We start from the raw sequence: 22,176 nt of genomic DNA on the forward strand, positions 1-22,176 counted from the left end.
TATGAAAATCAGTCTTCTAAGGAAAAAGCAAAAATTCAGAGAGTACCTACTAGGGTAGGGGCTAGGACTATATTCAAACATACATTTGTGGAGAAAAAGCAAAACGGAGCAAACAACTGAGCCCTACCTCTTACCCTGGAAGCCTCCTCTTACCCTGAAAGACAAGACCATCTGTAAGAGGAATGACAGGCCGAAAAAAAGATGTGGAATGGAACAGGGAGGTAGATTAAAAGAGAGCAAGACAAGGGAGTAGAGGACAATGAGCAGTCACAGGACTATACTAATCAAAAGTATATTCTCCTAAAATATCTCATAAGATATTGTAATTACCAACTGTCCACTCATATATGTGTGTGGACATACATATATACATGTATAAATGCATATATATTTGTATAAATGCACATTTTCCACCAAAGACTGATGATGGAAAATAGAAAAGGTGACACCTAATAAATCAGTTCTGCTGTTTTTATAAACTTGGCTAAAGAAGTCTTTAAATTTGGGTTTCAATTGTTTAATATGTTTTTTAGAATCTCCTCCATGCTATGTTTGAGAAGATCAGTGCTTCTCAAATATTAATGAACATATCGGTTCCCTGGGGATCCTGTTAAAATGAAAATTCTGATTCTGGGTAGGTCTGGGTTAATGTATGGCGTTATATATTTCTAACAAGCTCCCTGGTTTTGTTGATATATGCAGAACGTGTCTTCCAGTAGCTGACAGTATCCTTCCTATCAAGAAACTGATAGATCTAATGATTCTTCATTCTCTACTTTCTGCAGCAGCAAATGTGGTATAATTTGGATAGAGTCAAATTTGCATGTGGTTACTTTTCAAAAATACATTTTTCTCCTTTGGTTACTCAGTTTCTCCAATGCAAATTACATTGTAACAGCTGTGGCTATAATACAGAGATATTTCCCTCTCTTACTAATTAACAGAATTTTCTCCTGTAATGGAATGTTTTTACACTTGAATGCTTCAGAGGATTCCAGAAAGTATTCTTTGGCAGCAAAGAATGGTGGAAACCCCATGAAACTAAGCAAGAGATGAAAGTTCCCATTTGGGTCTTCCCCTGAATGACTTGCTGACTTTATTAAATCAGTTCATCTTGCTGGATCTCAGTTTTCTCAGTTGTTACAATTAAGAGTGGTCCTTTCAGCTCTTACTTGAAATTATTTAAAAAGGACAAGAAAGAGAAAATGAGTTCACTTTTCCAGGCTGTAAGCCTTGTGGACGTATGGTAATGATATGTTTCGTAATTGATACATGCCTGGCATTTAAGATATTTCCATTGATAGGAGTTCATCTTTGCCTTTTGGATGGCATTTTTAACAGAAAAACATACCCAGGCAAGTCAAAATTCACCTTGGAAAGAATGCAGGTGCATTTTGTGGTTATAATAGCATTAATGACTCAGAAGCAAAAAACCAGACCGTTCTAATCACCAGAGCTTTATTGATAAAACAGTTCACACCTACTACTAGTTGTTTGCTAAAAGTCTGGACCAAAATCACTGGAGCTTGAAAAGCTAGATCACTGCAGTCTTTTCCCCAGGCTCTGACCTGGGTGATTATGGTATTGTGGTTCATGCCACAGCCCAAGGCTCCATTTCAGTCCTACCTTGGAAAAGAGTTATTTTTATTTTATTTGGTGCACAGTAAATAAACTGTTTACATATATTAATATAAACCCATTTTAAATGTAAAGGTGACCAGCCCTTTATTATTTTCTTGACTCTTAAATTAAGATTTCCCATCTTCATTGGAGATGGGAGTGTTTAAAGTCTATGAATTAGTTCGTTTCACATTTTGGAATTTCTTTCAGCCTCCAGCTCACACCATGCTTATAACCAAAGCAATGACTCTTCTCTGAGTTTATTTATTATTTTCCATCACATATGAATCGTAAGGAAGTCTAAGTGCTGATTAATCTGTTGCTACATAACAAATTACCCCTGTGCTTAGTGACTTGAAACAACAAACATTTATTACCTCACCTTTTCTCTGGGTCAGGAACCAAGCTGTGGCTTAGCTGGGTCCTCTGGCTTTGGGTCTCGACAAGGCTGCAGCTCTCTCAAGGCTTGACTGGGAAGGGTCCACTCCCTAGCTCACATACTAGTGGTTGCTGGCAGGATTGACTTCCTGCCTCCTTTTCTCATAAGTTCTTCCACCTTCAAATCTTTGCCACATACACTTCTCCATAGAGCATCTCACAACATGGCAGCTTCCTTAGCAAGTGAGGGAGCAAGAGAAGGTGCCAGCAAGAGAGAAACGCTAATAAGACCAAAGTCAGAGTCTTTAGTAACCTAATCATAGAAGTGACAACCCATCACTTTTGCCGTATACTGTTCATTGGAAACAAGCCCCTAGATCCAGCCCACACTCAAGGGTGTGAATGCCAAGATGCTGGCACCATTGAGAGCCATGTCAGAAGCTGCCTACCACAATCTAGATTTAAAATTCTCCCTGAGTTGACACTGACCGTTTAGAGTTAAACCTAGAATTTTAAATGATTTCAAAAAGCAAAATATGAGTTCAGAGCAAAATATACCCCCTCCCCAGCAGTGCAAGAGGCTGTATGACTCATGCAGATAGGCAGCCTAATGGGTGTGGTCAGTAGCACAGGAAAAGAAGAACCTGGCTGTTTCTAAAAGCTCCTTTTGAATAAATGTAGCCTTTTCTTCACTGATCTGAGACTTCTAAAATACTATCAATCCTCCCCAAAAACACTCAAATGATTCCATCTCCTTTGATTTTAAAACTTGTTTAATTAAAGTCTTATTTTCCTCCACTCTACAAATAATATTCATGAAACAAAAACTTAATGGGCAAGCATTAAAAACTCCCTTATTGCTGATTAACACGTAGTCATCACATGCTTGTTACATGAAAGACATTTAATACACACTGCTCCTGCTTCATGTTACCTTTTGTCCTAGACATTCTGGTATTTGCGTTTGTTAGGGAATCATGGAAATCATGTTCTCCATCTCTCCCCTAGAAATCTCTGTTCTGTTCTGGTCACATTTTTCCTCCCAGTCTATTCAAAAGCCTGCTCCTAGAATCATCAACCCTATGTTTAAGAACGTTTACGTTTCTGTTGCCTCAAAATTCTACTAGGCAACATGCACTGAACATATCCTAAGGTTACAATAAACAGATTGTGTAAGAGGTAAAACTTCAGCAACAACAAAATCCAACATGAATTTTCTTGGGGTCCCAAGAACATGCGGATCTCAATGAGAGGCAGGATAGTGGCTTATTTTTCAGAGAAGGGTCACTAATGAGGTAGGATAGCACTCTGAGGAAAAGAGAAAAAAAGTATAGCTAAAAGTCAGTGAAGGTGGAAACCAACTTAACAATTATAGCAAGAACTATGATATGAGATGATGTCATGAAGGACAGCCACCAGCCACATGCAGTCTCCTTATGAAGATACTCTAGTAGCCAGATTGTCAACCAGAGAGAAAAAAAATAAAAAGTCTTAATACAGCTATTAGAAAGTGTAACTAAAATCTAAAGGAAAGTTTGGGGAGTTTTTGGTAAAGAAGATAGAAATAGACCAAACATCCTCAAATTGCTTTTAAAAGTACATAATACAGCTCTATATGGAGTACAGTGCATTTTCTCCTCAGTTCACTCTCCCCCAGATTATTTTTCAGATTTTTCAGAAACCAGTGTTTCTTATGCCAATAATAAAAATCTCTATGAGTCAGTTAACTGGCTTGTGGGATAAATGGGTGCCTCACAGCCAGGTAGAGGTCAGCCCAGAGCATCCCGGGAAGGCTGGTCTAGTCCACGAAGAAGGCAGAGAGAATAGTTGGTGGTGGGGAGATTGTGGGGGCAGTCAGATCTGATTCCCTTTATGGTGAACCCCAGAGGGAAAAAAAGCATTATGTTCGATTCCCTCATATTCAGCCATCCATTTACTAATATATTCTCTTGACATAAGTAGCACCACTAAATTCCTCTTTCCTCATCACTAACTCTAAAACGACAGTTTAAGGATTATCCTTTCTGCCACTTACCATGAAACTCAGCTCCAAACCAGTTTGTTATAGGTTTCTGAACTTAACCACATAGCTCACAACTGAGTGGCTAATCAATCATTCTATGACTGAATCCATCTGGAACAAATTTGAAAAAGTGGCCATGTAGGTTTCTTTGGAGGGGGGGAAACTAAACTGAAACCAGAGTTTATTTTTTTCAAAAGTTCAGAAGAAAAAAATTATAAAACTTAGCAATGAGTTTTCCCCCCAGAAATTGTTCATGCTCTCTGAATAAGATTTATTCTGTCCTGCCCCATTCTGCATTGCATTTCATCCTTCAGAGAGGTGGCCTGTGAATGTGATGCAGCAAAGTCCACTTTACAGTGAATGAGCTTGTGGTCACTCCTTGGGTAGAAGGAAAAGGGGACATGATGTGGCCAGGTCGTCACCATAACCTCATGTTCCTCTTAAATTGCCAAACACGCAAGCTTAACTGAGAGATTATGGAACGAAAAGCTCCTGTTTCTGGTCAATTCTGCTTTTTGCCCCATAGGTATTACAGGATAAGATTTAAACACTAGACGGTTTTTAGAACTCTTCTTTCCTTTTCCTTTTCCTTTTCCTTTCCTTTCAGTGGTTTTTAGAACTCCATCTTTCCTTTCCTTGTTAATGTAAATTTAGGATATATTTCTCCATGTATACCCTTAAGTCTGCACCATTCATGCATTTGTTCAATTTTTAGTGATTTAGTTATCAGTTACTGCATCAATGCATTTAATTAACCTGTGTTCAAACTATACTAGAAGCCTAGGCACACCACCTTTCTTGCAAGGACTTTCCAGTCTGTCTGAAGATGTGACATAAGATCAGACTTTCAAAAATTAAATGGCACAAATATTCAGCTCAATGATTCAAGTCAACAGACTCTAGCTGAGAGCCTTCGTTCCCACATCATCAATGTTAAGTGGTGATTACTGAAAAATTCTGGAGAAGTCAGAGGAGGGATTGGTCCTGCCACCAGGTAGCCAGTTAGGACTTTTCTGAGAGAATAGATGTGATCTAGGTCATGAAGGATGAACCAGAGTGAACAAACCTTAACAGAACAGGACAGGCTTTGCTGGATGGACACCCTGGATGCAGCATAATGGTGACAGTACCGTCCTTGTGTATCAAACTCTCTCCTCTTATGCCTCTTACTAGCATAGTTACTGTATATAAAGTACTTGAAAGTATGCAATTAGTTTTTAAGAAACTCCCTTTTCCATAAATTATACTGACATAAGCCCTCACCACCACTGTTTCCCACCCAGTCCTAGTGTCACCGTTTGGGTTGAGAGAAGTGGGTTACTGTGGGTAACAATTCCAAGATTGGAAAATTCCATTGGAAGACAGTTTAGGTATGACCCAGAATTCTTGTTTAAGCCATTTAGATTTATTACTGTCACAATTAGTGACAGATTTTGAGCAAAGAGTTACATAATGAAAACCCTATCTCCAGATAGGTATAGGATGAGGAGGAAAAAATACATATGCACATATGGTTAAATCTGTTAAATCATCCTAATGGGACTGAGGTGGGGAGCATTGGTGGTGAGGGCCTATGTCAGTCTGATTTATGGAAAAGGGAGTGAGTTTCTCAAGAAAGAATTGCATTACTTTCAAGTACTGTACCTAAAGTAGCTACACTAGTAAGAAGCATAAAAAGAGAGTGTGATACATATAGACTATTTTCTGAATCATAATAATTAATTTAAAACTATTTAAAACTTCTAACAGACACATTCATTATTTTGCCATGGAGCAACTTCTCCTGCATGAAACAGTGATTCTAAATAAGTTTGACTCCAAGTAAGGTGAACAGTTTGTTTCTAATATTCTTGACCAGTATATTTAGTCATAGGTATTACAAAGATAAGCATAAACTGCAAATTAATAAGATGCTGTAATTTCACCCCCACACACACTTCATGAAATAACCAATTTGGAGTTAAGTAAGCCCTTACATGCTCTACTGAACAATCAGCCTTTCTGCCTCATGCCCACATTTATTAAACTATAGAATGTTCATTAGTTGCAATATATGACTGAAGGAATACGGAGCAAGTCTCCAACTATAAACTATGTCTAAACAGGCTATTAACAGCAGTTACTCTTATTTTAGCATGTTTAAGGCAGTGACCCTGCAAAAATGCAGTGAATTCAATGTAAGCAGAGTCATGGTAACAAGGTTTTTGCAATACTGGAAATTATGGCAGGGGACAATTATCCATAGGCCCATTCTACCCCACAGCCCCCCTACCATCCATTCTGCAAATAAGCATGAACTAAGAAGTAATCTGGTTGCTGATAGAGGAAAGCAACAAGTTTTCCTGATACGTCTAGGGGAAACATTTTCCAGCTAAAAGTTATTTTTATTTAAAAATAAGCATTTAAAAGGGGTACAGAAAGAGGTTTGGGAGTAGGGGTGAGGCTGGACTGCTGAGCCAATAAAGCAAGAATTTAAGAACATAAGAATAGATAGTTTAGTTTATGGATTAATCCAAAAGAATTTTAACTGAATTTAGATCTTACTTCTTTAAGTCTTGACTTTTTTCCTTGGGAGACGCCACAGCTATTTTGCAAAAGTAAAACATGGATTTATCCATTTATTGACCTACTTAAGTTTCCATTCTGAAATACTTCACTAGCAATAGCCATACCTGTACTTTTCCTCTCAGTGGTGGGGGTCTGCTAGAGATGATCTGTTCGTTATCTGGAATTTACTTTTTTTATTTTCTAACAGATTTAAAAATAATAAGATCAAGGCAAAATCAATAGTGCTTTGTTAGTTACAGTTTGGGAGACAGCATAAAACCCCAGACTAGATATCCTGTAGCTGGATCCCTAGACATCATTTCAAAGTGTGAGACTATTCAACAAGCCTGAATTAAGTAACTAGTATGTGCAAAGCATAGTGGGTGCTGAGAATACAAAGATAAAAGCTTATGGGACCTACCCTTAAAGAGCTCTGTCTATGAGGAAGCAGACAGTAATTACAGTGTGATATTTTAAGTCCCATTTTAGTGACTTCCTAGAGAAGGTGACGCCAGGCCTCAGTCTTAGGAAGTTGTGGCAATTAGACTTTAAAGAAATGGGGAAAGGAGAAAGAATGTTCCAGGTAGAGAAAGCGGCATTTGCTAAGGTCATGAGAAGATGGGAAAAGGGAAGAGCAAACTGTTCTGTATAACGTTAGTGTGCAGTACATGAGGGTAGACAGGAGTCCAATCATGAAGGGCTTTGCCAGTCACGGTTTAAAGTTTGGGGTTTCATCCTGCAGGTGGTAGGAAGTGATGTAATCAGCTTCCCTTTATACAAAATTAAAGATGCTCTATGTCAGCCTGAAACTTGTGTATGCAAATCAAAATGAAATCTGCCCTCTTTGCTCACAAAAAAGTTAAATACATCATTTACTTTTAAAATGTATTTCTGAGTTCTCAATTGTTATAACCTGTCTAGATAATTTCATTATAACGAGTGGTTTCATTATAATAGTTTATAGTAATTCTATGGTGGCAAATTAAATATGGATTTCACTCAAAAAATAACACAGATCTGTTCATAAGCTTAAATTTTTGTCAAACATAACGAGTAGGGAAAATATTTTAGCTCAAGGAAAAGCTACAGAAGTCAAACCAGCCCTAAAAATGGACTCAACATTTAGTGCATCAGTGCAGGCCATTTCTAGTTTTTCTCCACATAGAATATAACTGCAACTTTTAAAGGATTTTTAGTGTTTGAGGTTTGCTCTATTTTAGAGTTTGTGCTACCACTTATTAGAAGACTGATTTGAAAACAAAATTGTAATTCAGCCTTTGCAGAAGTTACAAGAGTTTTACACATTCACATTTTTGTCACAACATCCCCTAATCTTGTAAGACAAAATGTTGTAATTATGATACAATTGTGTAAATACTATGGAAGCATCAAATGTTATTTAAGTGTTTTGCCAGTTTATAATATAAACATCCTGGAATTTATATATCCAGTCTAATAGACAGCTCAATTGCTGTCTTTAACAAGTTGAGGCATAAAATCATGTAGGCCACTGATAGGTGCCTGGGGTTATCCAGCTGTTGGTTCCCCCGTGGGGAATGCCAGACTTTGGTGGTCAGAGCAAAACTTGTTTAGGACCCTGAGGCAGCCAGAAAAGGTGCCTCATCCTTAAGGGGGCTTTGACTATGGATGAGGTGGGGAGCAGCCATTGATCACCTCCCCAGGTCAGTAGAGTTTCCAGAGAGAGTGATTTTGCTGCAATTCTCTTTCTTAAAAAAGATAATTTGTGGACACAGCTGTCCCAAAGGTCATGTGAACAAGCTACTTTCTGTGGTGACCTGGAGTTGAGCTGGACCCTCAAGGGGAAGGTCTTTTTCTTAGGAGATCCCACAGCTATTTTGCTAAGGTTAAACACCTGACTTATCCATTTACTGACCTACTTAAGTTTCCATTCTGAAACACTTCCTTAACAAGAGTCATACCTGTACTTTTCCTTCTCAATGGTGGGGGTCTGCTGGAGATGATGTGTAATTCTCTACCTACCTTCCTGGTAAGGTAGAAAATTTAGAGGGAGGCTCAGCGGCAAAGGCAGACAAATGGCAAGAATGTGTTGCATGTGGCAGGCAGTAGGTGGCCTGACTGATGTAGAGGGTCATGTGAGATGGCACTGATGAGATGGAGCCCCAAGAAAAGACAATTTTGTGTATGGAACCACCTGTTATGTTGCAGTGAAGGTTCACACTAATCATACAGGACCAACTGCATTGTGTTAACACCTATGTGCACAGTCACAGACAGATCTTGAAGCCCTGGGAGGCTGGCAGCAGCCCAGCAACACTAGAAAGGTGAAGATGGCAGAGACAGCCTTGCCAAGGCTGCAAGGAGTGCACTGGAGAGCCTCAGCACTGGGCCAGGGAAGCAACCCAAGAAGCAATGTCCAGGAGCTATAGACCAGTAGGAGGCAGTCCTCACACCACTTTAGAGGTGGCAGCAGTCAGAGTTCTCAAGTTGGAAGAATGGTCTCGAGCAAATGAAAAATTCATTATTTGAGTAGGAAGGGATCAGAAATGTAGGATGATGATTGATAGGCTAGGATGACAACAGAGAAGGAGTCAGCCTAGCCATGGGATTTGTCACCTTATTATCATAAGCATGGTGCTTTTCCTTGGGCCTTAAGTTCTTTCATTTCTCCTGTTTGTTAATACCCTTTCTTACAAGAGTAACAAGAAACAGTCATGTACGCACATATAATTTACCTTCAGCTATAATGAAGGCATTTGAAGAAGGTCATTTTGTATTCAAAGAAACTAAAATTAGCTTTCCAAAAGAATACTTTTCTAATATGCCATGGTTTTACTATATTACTAGCACAGCATTTAAAAAACAAATAAGTGGCCCCAAATTAAACTTCCCTATATGATATGACTGGATGAATGTTTCATTAAATACAATAGTGAAGGCTGTGCCAGTCTGCTCATTCGAAAAGTCAGGCATCCAGTGTTTTCATCCTAAAGTCTAACTCTAAGCTTTGTCCTTAAGAACAAATGACAAAAAATCCTTGTCCTGGCTTTATATGCGTTTAACTCTATAACATTTGAAAATATTCCCTGTTTATAGTTCTAGTTGATAATTTTATTACTGTCTTCAAAAATGGTGACCATAATGGCCTTAACATTCGCAAAATAATAAATAAAAGTAACTGCTAAAATTTGCATCTTTCATATCTTTTTCGTAGCTAGAACTTGTTCACACAAAAGTTCTCTCTCAAAGTTACATGTACGTTCTAATTAGAGCTCTAGTTAATGTTACGTGTGCTAGGTAGTCTTTATGAACATTAATACTTCATTGCCATGAAGCAATCCTGTCTGTAGCCGTCAACAGTCCTTTCCTCTGACAGGACTGATTCTATGAATCAAATATTATGAAATGCAGACGATGCTAGATTTGTTTTGTTTTGACAGATTTTGTTTTGTTTAAATGTTTGCAATTTTCCTAATGAGGAATAACTTTTAGCAAGAAAGGCTGTGTTTGCCTTTTCTTATATCCATTCATCTGGAATATGCCAAAGGAAGGGAAGGTCATCCTCCTGATTGGGTTTCGGTCATAAAGACCATATTGAGAACATGACACTAAGCAAGAAAACAAAGGGAGGATATTTAATAATGCGAAACTATATAGAAAATTACATTAAAAGCCCTGACTTTCTGCAGTTTTCTTGCTTCATTCCATCTGTATATAGCAGAAGTACCACCCTGATCCCGCTACCAATTTAAGTCTTCACACTGTTAAGTATAATTTATTGAGCACTTACTGTGGACCAGGTACATCCATTTTGAGTGTGTATTGTTTCAGTTAGTCCTCACAATATCATTATGACCTGATTAATATGGCAGTGAGGTTATACTTCATAGATGTGGTAGTGAGATTTGGAAAAGTGGAAAAGTTAAATAACTTTTCCAGGACACATAACTAACATGTGATGTTGCCTGGATTTAAACTGAGGCCTGTTTGACTCTAAAACTTGTGATCTTACCCACTCTTCGGTTTTAAGCATAGTTGTCGGTGAGCTGCATAAGAGAAAAAGTTATTCTGTGATTCTCAGACTTTCTTAAAAAGATCAACAAGTCCTCCCTTGAACTCTAATTCTTGGTATAATAAATTATATATAAACATTAATTCTTGGTATAATAAGGCTAGTAAAAAAAAAGCTAGCATAAACAACTACAGAAAGATACAATCTCAAATAAAATAACTTAGAACTTAAAAATACTTGCTGTGAGAGAACAGTATGATTCCTCTAATTCTGAAAATCATGAAAAGAGATTAGTAATTGAAGGTCACTGACAGGGTACCTTACCTCCTTACACCTATCTGGCAGCCTCACAGTCATCCACATTAACCACATATGTGCCTGAAGCCAAAGGTTTTTACTTAAAAGTTTCTATAAACAAATTATTACATTTCCACAGGAAGAAATAATCTTAGGCTCATTTTAAAATTAACAATCTGAATTGCTCAATTTTTCCATTTTCTTTCAAAATGAAAACTTGGAATATGATAGACTCCATGGATGTGCTCCATACAGTAACCAATTTAAGTATATATAACAGATCTAGAATGTAGGGTTTGGTTTTTTTCATCTGTTTATTCATGCCAAGAAATTTTCTTTAAGATTGACTTAGTTTGGCATCAGCCTCTAACACATCAACTGCATAACTGGCTTGGGTCCACCTGCCTTTGTACTCTGCAGACACACAAACCTTGTAGATGGCATGTTTCCCCACCAGGTTTTTTTTCAGAATTTGCATTGCCAAATGGACATTAAGCTACTCTAAATTCTTGACAAGTATGCAACTTTACAGGTACACAGTAGTGCATTTAAACATTGAAGAGAACTTTCTAGTCATCCCATTCTGCTAACAGAGCCATTTACTCCTACACAGAAAGATAAATCCATTTTCAGACTCCCCTTTGATCCTACAGATTAAAGGGAGAGAGAAGTCACTGCTGAAAAGTGGAAAAGGAGAGAAGAAGAAATGGAGATCCAAGACTATGGCCCCAAGAAAGCCAGAGCATGTTACTCAGGTTTTCCAGGATCCAAGTTTGAAAGGGAAGAAGAGATTAGAGCTAGAAAACAAATACTTTTAAAAGCAGCATTTTAGAATTTATCGAAGTAAGCATTAATTTCCAGATTCATAAAACTGAAACAGATCACAGAGAATGTATTTTCTGAGAAACTTATTTCTGTCCCCAATGGAAATGTGAGGTAAAATGCCCCAGACTCATTTTAAAGTCCAAAGACTATTTTATATGCTAGCTTGGAGAAGTCTTTAGAATTGCAACTCTCACAGGGTCAGAAGTTTTATCGAACAGATTTTCTTTTGTCCCTTATGGCCTTTAGGCACTCCTTGAATTAATATTTAGGAGGTACTTGAATGCTGTTGCTTCACAACACTAAAAGTGTCTTAACATAGAAGGGGGGAAAATACCACAGCCTATGTCAACATAAATTATCAACAAATTAAGTCCAAAATATGCATGGTAATTTATGGATAATTTGGAGGAAATGGAAATTATTGGTGTCAATTTGGAGCAAAACCAAGAAGTCAAATCTCACTTGGTTTAATGTTATCTGAAGGATCTGGGCACAAGTTTAATGTTTTGATCCCTAAATAATCTTAACATGTTGAAAACTGAATCTTCCTTCCTGAAAAATCCTTAATACAGGACAAGGAATAATAGGTCTAAAATTTCATAACTGTTTTCCTGCTCAAGGAAGAGGGAGGGAGTAAATAACCACTTACAATGAAATCTTTCCTTGCTATACTTTATCATGAGGCAAGTTTTTCAGATGTTGGGAGATAGATTGTAAAGGTATAAAAGTTAACTTCACGACTATACAAAGCTATAGATATATCATTTGACACATGGTGTCAAATGAGAGAAAGTAAAGATAGTCATTGCTGAATCCTCTCAATTTTCTATATTAGACTGCATTCAGCATCTGTTTTTCCATTTTTAATCATCATTTTCAAACTTAGAGAAAAGTTAATTGTATAGCACAATGAACCAATGAACATGGAACACCCACCATTCAGATTAAAAAATTATTAAAACTTTGTCATATTTGCATGTAGCATGTTAACACTGTTTTTAAACACAGATGACTAGTCAAATCCCCCACCCCGTGCTGGGATCCACATTGAATCATTTGTGTATTTTCAATGATAGGAAGCTCATTACTTCCTAATACATCAAAACATCTAACAACCACATTTTTTCTTACACTGAGCTAAAATCTGCCTTTCTTGCATTTCTAGGCATTTATTCTGTTTCGGCTTTTTGGAAATACACAGTCAAGATCTTTTCCTCTTCCCAGGAAGAAGAGCAGAAGAAACAACTATTGAGTACTAGGATTAGTATCTGAGTGACAAAATAATCTGTACAACAAACCCTCATGACACGAATTTACTTATACAGCAAACCTGCACATGTAACCCAGAACCTAAAATAAAAGTTAGAAGAAAAAGATTTTTTCCTCCTTCCCTAAGCACCCTTTCTTTACACTGAAGACCATCTCAGATACAGATCTTATCTGCATTTTCTTCTCTTGTAAATTGAGTAGAGGTAAAAAGATAAGGATGGTGTGAGGATGCAGGGTGAGGCTATGGGCCTTCTTATGGGCTGGCTTCCCCCCCACACACACACACACAAATTCTTTCATTCAGTTTGAGATTTTTCAAATTTCAGTTTTGCTATCTTTAAACCATGGCTTGTTCTGAAGTATGTCATTTTCCAAAAGAAGGGCTTTTTCTAGTTTTGTTGTTGTCATTGTTTCTATTTTATTTGCATTGTAGTTGGAGAATATAACCTGTATGTTGCAAATCTTTGAAATTTATTTAGACTTATTTTAATGCCAGCATGTAGCCATTTTATTTTAATGTTCTCTCAATACTTAAAAAGGCTACGTATTCTGTACAGTGCTCTATACATGTCAATTAGTTCAAAGGTTTTAATCACATTTTCTATTCATTTCTGAAAACGTGCTTATTCTTTCAATTACTAGGAGAAGTGTGTTAAAATCTTACTATAACTGTGTTGGTCATTTTTTCCCTTTAGTTTCATTCATTTTTGCTTTGTTTATACTGAGGCTATATGATTAAGTGAATTTAAACTTAGAATTTCTACATATTCCTGATAAACTGAAATTTTATCATTATGTAGTATTCCTTTTTATTCTGTAATAATCATTTTTCCTTAAAGTCAATCTCTTCTGATACTAATATTGCAAAAAATAGTGTTTGCATAAATAGTTTCCATCTTTTTTCTTTTAACCTGTGTCCTTATATTTAAATTATGTCTCTTGAAGCAGTATATTTGTATTTTGTATTTTAATCAATTTGACAATTTTTGGTTTTAGTGAGAGCATTTAGTCCATTTACATTTACTCTAACCACTGATAATGTTTAGGTTTAAACTACCATTCTATTTACAGTCTATTTGTCCTGTATATTTTAGTTTCCTTTTATTTCTTGCCTTCTTTCTAAATTCAGGCAGTATTTTATATTATTCCATTTCCCCTTTATTAGCTTTGCCATTTTACTTTTTTTTTTTTTTGCCATTTCTTTATTGTTTTTCCTAGGGATCATTTGAACATGCATCCACAACTTATCAAAATTTAAGACAAATTAGTACTTTTAACTCTTCCTGTGTGATGCAAAGGATCTTAAAATATTTAAACTCTATTCTTCCTGCCAACCTATATATGCTATTATTCTTATGTATTTCAATTCTAAATATTTTGTAAATCCCAAAATACTTTACTATTATTGTTTTAGGCAGCAGTATTTATTTAGATTTATCCACATCTTTGTTCTTTTCATTGCTTTTCACTGTACTGGAATTCTGAATCAAAAAGAGAACAGAAAAAAAGAATTTAGTGCAAATAAGGGCCCTGAGGCATATGGAGAAACATTGCACAGAAAGATCATAAGTAAGATATAATGAAAGGGGCAGGAAAATACACACAAGAAAATAACATTCTCTGAAGGCAAGAGGCACAAAGCTATTCTTTATTGAAAAAGCTTTAGGCAAGCAGTTAATGAGTTGGAGAAGTATTGCCAAGTTACACTCACCAAATTTAGTAGTATGCCTCAATTTAGTGGGCACAAAAGCTGCTTATTGTTGAATGAGCAACAAGCATAATGTAATTGGTCTCATACAATTAGGAGGTCAGCAAGCCATGCTTGTTATAATTGGCACTGCCATAGCCAGGGGCTTATGCGACCTCAAGTGATGATTTGCCTGAAGGAATAAGCCAGGAATGTGTGTGCTTTGGGCTTGGAGACTTGACTAATCTGGCTGCAAGGCCTCAGGGAGGGAGGCCAAGAATCAAATCACAGTGCTCAGGCAGGGCTTGGTGGACTCAGTTGAATGTAGTCAGTCCCCATTCAGTTCATCACTCTCCAGTGTTTGATACAGACCGGGGAAGTAGGAGATAGGGGAGAGGAGAGATGAAGTGGCCAGATACCAGGAAAACACAATTGAAATGTCAGTGCAGAGGCATCCCATAATAGGGTAGGATCTTAGTTCCTCCAAAGGCCATCCACTTTGAAGTACGTCTCCAGCCTGTATGGAATGGGCTTAAATCTTCACACAAAGGGTCTTGAATTCCTAGCACTGAGCCATCCTGGAGCAAAGACTTATGGGCTGTTTGTTTCAAAATACAGGTTTACCTCCACAAGGTGGTAGATTGATGATTGGTTGTAATATCCCAAATATCAGGGTTATCTTTTCCTGAACATTTTTTAATAATTAAGCTGGGGGAAAAAAGGGAGTTTATCTGGGTATGATATATTCACAGAGATGCCAGAAAATACTCCTAACTATTAATCATCATTTATCAGTAGACAATGTTGTTTCCTTGAGATTTTGAAAGCATAAAGTTTATGTTGCCAGCAGGCAAAAACAGCTGAAGAATGAGAAGTAAAGCCTTTGTTTCCTTGCTCTTCTGTTTCAGCCTATGGTTCATTTGGTTTGTGTGTAATACAGATGAGTCACAGATTGGTCGTTCACATGTACCAGTTGTTTTTCTTCCTCATGTTCATGAACTGGATGCCTATCCAATCATCTAGCAAATGAACACTTTCGTCCACAGAGGAAGCTAGGTGAGGGGGTCCATTTGCAATGCAAATCCATCATCATTGCTAGAAAAGCAATTGGAAGTAGCATGATTTTTTTCCTATGAGAACAGCATATTGTGAAGTCCTGATAGAACACAATGCAAAGCTAAGAACTTCTAGGACACTTGACTTGCCACTCTCTAAAATAGAGAAATGAACTATCAGGGAAGCTGATATTTGCTGATTTTGGTGATATTTTTGTTTATCATTTAAAGCACACCAAATTATTAACAATCTGTTTTGCCAGAACTGATAAGAATCTAGCACTATAAATCTACTGCTGGCCATCGATGAAGACAGTTCTTTCTTGTTACTTAATATTAGTATTTATTTTCTATACTAGAACTGCTTAGCTTGGGTGAATTCTAGCTGATAATTTCAGAAGGGTGAAAAGCTAACTAGAACTGGGCATTTGGCCCAGATAAATCTGATTCCAGTACTATGAAAGAAACAGCAAGGGAACTAGAAAGTCTTTAACAAAAAATTGTTGATAATTGGCTAAAAACTGGAGAGAGAAACAGAAAACTTGGATGGCTATGAATGTTATTGAATGTTATTCTAAATAGAAGAAAGACACAAGGGAGGAATCAAGGTGCTCTGACATTAACAATCCTATCTTTAAGGCTAAAAAAAATTAAAAACACGTATAACTCCACTTCAAACTGCTCTCCAGAACTCTTAGGAAATAAGTCTTTCTGAAGACCTAAATTGCAGAAACAAAATGGAAACTTGGGTTTGAATCTCTGCTCTATGTGATCTTGGGCAAGTCCCCTCAACTGAGTCCATATTTCAGTGACATCCTTCTTCCTCATCTGTAAATTGTGGATGAATTAACTATCTCTTCCTCAGAGCTGCCCTTAGGATTAAATCAGAAGCTTTGTAATTCTGCCTTCCCAAATAATAGATCTTTCATATTGCTACGAATTTGCCTATTTTTGTACGAATTAATTTTAGAATATTATCAAGTTTGTATATGAAGCTATGTAAAATGTTCTACACTTCCTTCTAAATCAGACTTCAAGCTACGTAAGTTGTCATATTAATTACTCAGGTTATCATTATCAATAGCAATTACTGAATGAGTAAATCAGTAGTAAACCGCAGTGCCCTCAGCTCTTGCTGAAGTGGTTCTTACCTTCCAGGATCATAGTAAAAAACCAAATACTCCAAATACCTCTAAGAGCTTCACTCAATGAGTCCTTTTTTATTTGAAAAGTTTCAGAGAGTAAGCAAAAAGAGTACTTTGGTAGGAACTAGTTTATCACCCTCTCCCTAAAAAGGATTGGGAGCAATCATTTTGAGCAGGTGGGTATCTAAATCATTAAGAATGTTGGGGGGAAGGAGGCCAATGGTAAAGTAGCTCCTCCTTCTAACAAACATGAATCCTTGACCTTGACCTTTTTCCACTTTACTCCATTTATGAGATTAAATCAGCTTGATTGAGAAAGCTAGGTATAATACGGTTTTAAATCCACATAGATCAACAAGTATCAGCAACTTGAGTTTAACCACTACCTTTTCCCTAACCACAAGAGTTCACAGGATAGCACCATTGAATAATATTTGCAAAGCATGCACAGTGTCCACACAGAACTAGTAAAAATATGGTTATTTTACTCCAGAGATTTATAGTCTGGAAACAAAAAAGCATATTGTAAAGAATCTGAATACTTTAAAAACTCTGCGTGTTATTGTTGAGGATACACTATTTTAGACACGGAGAAACAAAGAGAAAAAAATTGATACCATGACCCTAGATTACATGGGGAGTGACAGATTTAAAATAATTTCAGCCTTCTTTGTCCTGTTACTAATGCATTCTCATCACTAGTCAACAGTGGCTTATTCAGAAGTAGTTCTGAATTATTTCTTAAACCAAAAGCAGCACAAATTAGAAAAGTCTAAATGGTACTCAACGCCATTCAAGGTGCAGATAATTTTTGCCTGTGAAAACATGCTGAAGGGACTCCATGTCGTGGTAAGTTATCAAATTATGGAAAGAACATTGCAGAGATTAAAATGTTGCATAAGAGAGAGAAAGCAGCATGAGTCAGGGGTTTGGGAAATATGAGTCAGACTGAAGGGAAGGAGCCAAAAACATAGAGAATGAGGGCCTAAGCAGGGACGTAATGGACACCACAGAGATGTGGACATAGTTGCCTCCATTAACTTTGAGAGAAAATCAAATGTGTGGTTCCTAGACTTGGGGGTTGGTGTGACAAAGAGGCTAGAAGTGAGAGCTGAGCAAAGATTAGCCTGAGTTATTTAAAGCAACTAATGGTGCCAAAGTCAGCAAGAGAGGGACCTGCAATAGTATAAATCACTAAGAAGGAGCATGTGGGCACATTCTTGAAAAATGAGGGAATCACCAAATATTGCTATTAGCTATTCTTAATGTATTAGAATGATGAAATGTGTTGTGATATTTTAGGAAGCACATTCTATTATTTTGTTCTTTGGTAATGTTAGCATTAGGCTCTGTCTACATAGTTCAGAGTGAGTCCCCATGTTGTTCAATCCAGACTCTCTAATCCTGCCTTTAAGGCCTTGAATTTTGCTCACCACAGAGCTAGCATTTCGTGATCCCCTTCAACCAGGCACTGCACTAGGCTCCTCACACAGAGCCCCTGCAGCTGTGCTGACTCCATCTGTCTGCCATGCTTCTCATGGAAACCTGTTTTGTCTTCTCAGCATTTTCTAATGTGAGCTGCTTTCTGCCTAGAAACAGCCTCCTTTTCCTGGCAACCCATGCATCTCATTTTCTTCAGAAATGCAGTGGAGAACTCACTTCCTCTGGCAAATCATCCATGACTGCCCACTGCTGATGCTGCTTTATACCTCATAGCCTCTGCACTCTTGGACTCAATTGCTTTATACATATTTAGCTCCATTAGGTAAAACACGGATCCTATTTTTCGTGAAACGTTAGGCACCAATTCTCAGCAAATGGTAGTAACTCATTGATCCATTTATTGAACAAATACTTAATGAAAATTCACCATGTTTCATGCACTATCCTAGGCACTGGGAATATGGGGGCGAGGAGTAAGATATAGATCCCCTACCCCTATCCAAAGAGCTTGGGTCCAGGTCCCAGGAAATTTATTAACTGACTGCCTGAAAAACCAAGTGAGCTTAACTGTTAATGACAAACTATAATCACGAAAACACAACAACAAAAAATTTCTCCCCATAGTAATTTGTCCTAGATTATCAGGAAAATCATGGCTGACCTGAGTAGTTTCCCTTATAAATAAAGCATTGCTTTTGCTAATGCAGATATTCTCCCATATAAATGTAGGAGACTGATTTTTCTTACACACCATGGAGATACCTACGAAAGGCAGTGTTTGCACTATGGGGAATCAGGAGCAAGTAGAGGACAGTGGGCTGTCATCAACACTCCTGGGAGAGCCAGCTTTTCCATAGAATCTACCCAGGGATGGATACTCTGCTTTGAGTTTCTGACATCGTTGTCCATTTTAGTAATTTTTGCATCGTAGTTAACTTTCTGATATTTAAGACAAATGGAAATGCATAGAAGTAGAAAAGCAAACATAATAAATTTAACAATGTGTAATAACTTTATATGACTTTGTATAGATGTATAAGTAAGCAATTCCAGGATCTCAAAGTATAACTTTCAAAATAATAAAATTGTGTTCTTTAGATAAACTAATAAATGTACATTATAATTGAAAATAGGTCAAAGAAATTCAATCTGATTATAGCCCTTAGCATTAGATAAACTGACAACAGCAAGGGAGAGGATAAGTATTTTAAAGTAAAGCTAGAGAAGCCATAAATAGAAATGTAGTTAGTAGCTGCTTCTGGGTCAGAGAGGTCACTTTTTTGGACTATTTTATGAGTCCCAGTAAGTAGAATGTATAATCAACAGTCAGTCCTAGGTGAGGAAAATCTTGTTGCAGCTTTGTTTAGGTTTTGGTGGGAAAAGGGAAGAAAAGTAGTGGCAGTGAGCACAGTGGTATTTTATTTGTTTTTGTTGTTGTTTGTTTTTATTAAATTAATTTGACTCACCTAATATTTGTATTAAATAATCCTCTCAGAAGATGTCATTCTTAAGAAGGAGTAGCACAAGTTTTTGTGTTTAAAATCTATGTAATGATATATTAATTCCACTGGAAATGTTAGCCTATTTATCAGACACTAAGAAATGAGTGACAAGAAATAGGAAGGAAGTCATAGGGCATCGGTTGTAGGAATGCAGTGGGGTGGAGGCAGTTTGCAGAGAGATGTCAAAAAGAAAAGCCTCAGTCACTGCTGAGGCCTCCCTTAGAAAATGCAGCAGCCAGCCCAAGGCCTTGATCTTCTGCCAGAGAAAACTTGCCACATCTGAATCTAACATTGCATATCTCTCAGGACTGTTATCACTGCAAATGCTGGCAAATGTTCTTGACATAAAACAATAGAAATTCTGCTGTCATTTCTGCATTAACGAGTCATAAAGCTCTGAAGAAACCCCAGTAGAAAGGTTTTCATCAAGTGTATCTGAGAAAATAATAAAAGACACAAAAAACAGCAGATAATGTCAAAGCAAGATTGTTGCACCATCGCATAGTACCTAGAAAGGACAGTTTGTAATCACTGATTTGAAAATAATACTAGTAGTAATTATAATAAATTTCAAAACAAAGTAACAAAAACCTTAGCCAAAACTTTAAAAGCAAGTTCAAAGAATTACGTAAGTGGATGCTTTATAGATTATTATCCAATAAATAGCCATACATCATTCAAGCATTTTTCATCTCCCCTCCCTTTTTCTTATGGAAAGAATCTCTCTTATCATTTCCACACCCAGCTAAGTGAAGTTGATTTCTGAAGACAACCCTTTTATAATCTCAACTTCATATATTATTATACTGCATACTGTAAATGCAGCAGTCCCCCTTGAAAACAACAGAAAAGTGAAAGGCAAAACAACCCTAGGGGTTACTCTGAGATTCTTAGAGGGAAGACAGAAATCCGGTAAATTCTAGTTACTGATTTTTTTATTATTGATTCTTTCCCTACATTTTCTTCCAAAATACTACCCTGGGTCTGCCACAGTGATGATCTAAGACCCCTGAGGCAGATTTAAGGAGTCTTAGATCATCACTGTGGTAGACCCAGGATAGTATTTTGTGTTTTATGCAAAATTTGTCATCTAGGAATCCCAAGTTTTACGATATTTTTTAACGAAGCTTAGAGTGGTTGTTAAAGAATGATGAAATTATATGATCCCTTCTTGTGTGCTACTTACTTCATAATATGGATTTGAATGAATACAAAGGAGATATAGATAAGGCAAAATTAATTACTGTAAACATGAATGTACACACACAAATTTATATTACCTTTTGATCCCAAAGAAATTTCTTGTAACTGGTTTATTATGCTATCACTGAGCGTTTACTTTTCTAGAATTGGAACCTGCATACTCCTTAAGGTACATTTAGTAAATTATTCCCAGAAGTACACTGCTTTGAGAAAATGTGGATTTTTAAACTACACAGCCTAGAGGAACATGATGAAATTGAATCCTTTGCATGCTGAAATTTGCAATGAAATATTTATACATACATGTTACTCTGCTGTTTGCAAAAACAGTGACAGGGAACATACAATATTAAAGTTTGATTACACCCAGTTATTGGTCAGATTTTTAGAAATTTGTCAATGGAAATTATCTCAAATACAATATATTGCATGGAAAAAGCAAGTATTATATAATCTATTTAAATTTTTTAACATACAAAACAATACTATATGTCCTAATGGCTGCATCCCTGTCTAACAGAAGCACAGAAACATCTCAGGGAAGGATTCATGCCTACCAAGACAGCAGTAGGTGATGGGTCAGGGGATGAGGAGGTGTGAGGCTTTAGCTGTATGAAATGTTTCTTAACGAAACAAAGTGAGCTGAGACCAACATGGCAAATGTTAGCATTTGTTAAATCTGAGTGGTACACACTGGTATTTGCAAAATTATTTTCTGAACACTTGAAATAATTTATGATTTTAAACACTTCCAATGTAATAACATTATAAAGCTTTAAGAGTAAAGTAAAAACTTAAGAAGTGGCAAAACGGAGGAAATATCAACATTCTCACAATTGACAATTCTTTCTGTTTTGCATGTCCCTGACAGACATAGATGAGTGCACTGCAGGGACACACAGCTGTAGAGCAGACCAAGTGTGCATCAACTTACGGGGCTCCTTCACATGTCAGTGCCTTCCTGGATATCAGAAGCGAGGGGAGCAGTGTGTAGGTAAGTACCACAGTGCAGTGAGCATGGTCCTGTCTTGAGTACCTTAACTGTTTCAACCTCAAGCATTCCAATCAAAGCATTCAGATTTCTTTGGAGAATGGTAGCCAATAACTGCTTATTCTTTTAGAGACTGCCCATCCATTTTTACACTAACAAGAAACAATTCACCTTACAGGTTGAGGCTATTCTGGATGACA

At 37.0% G+C, this 22,176-nt stretch overlaps 1 protein-coding gene across 1 annotated transcript in view; it reads left to right on the forward strand.

Moving 5' to 3' along the window:
- EFEMP1 (EGF-like fibulin extracellular matrix protein 1) overlaps window positions 1-22,176 on the forward strand; it is a 63,363-nt gene that overhangs the window by 26,056 nt on the left and 15,131 nt on the right. Inside the window, exon 5 of the mRNA XM_002757741.5 lies at window positions 21,857-21,979. Coding sequence (XP_002757787.3) covers window positions 21,857-21,979 — 123 coding nt within the window. The remainder of the gene's footprint in view (window positions 1-21,856; window positions 21,980-22,176) is intronic.

This window comes from Callithrix jacchus, chromosome 14 (assembly GCF_049354715.1).
Source record: "Callithrix jacchus isolate 240 chromosome 14, calJac240_pri, whole genome shotgun sequence".
Classification (NCBI taxonomy): Eukaryota; Metazoa; Chordata; class Mammalia; order Primates; family Cebidae; genus Callithrix; species Callithrix jacchus.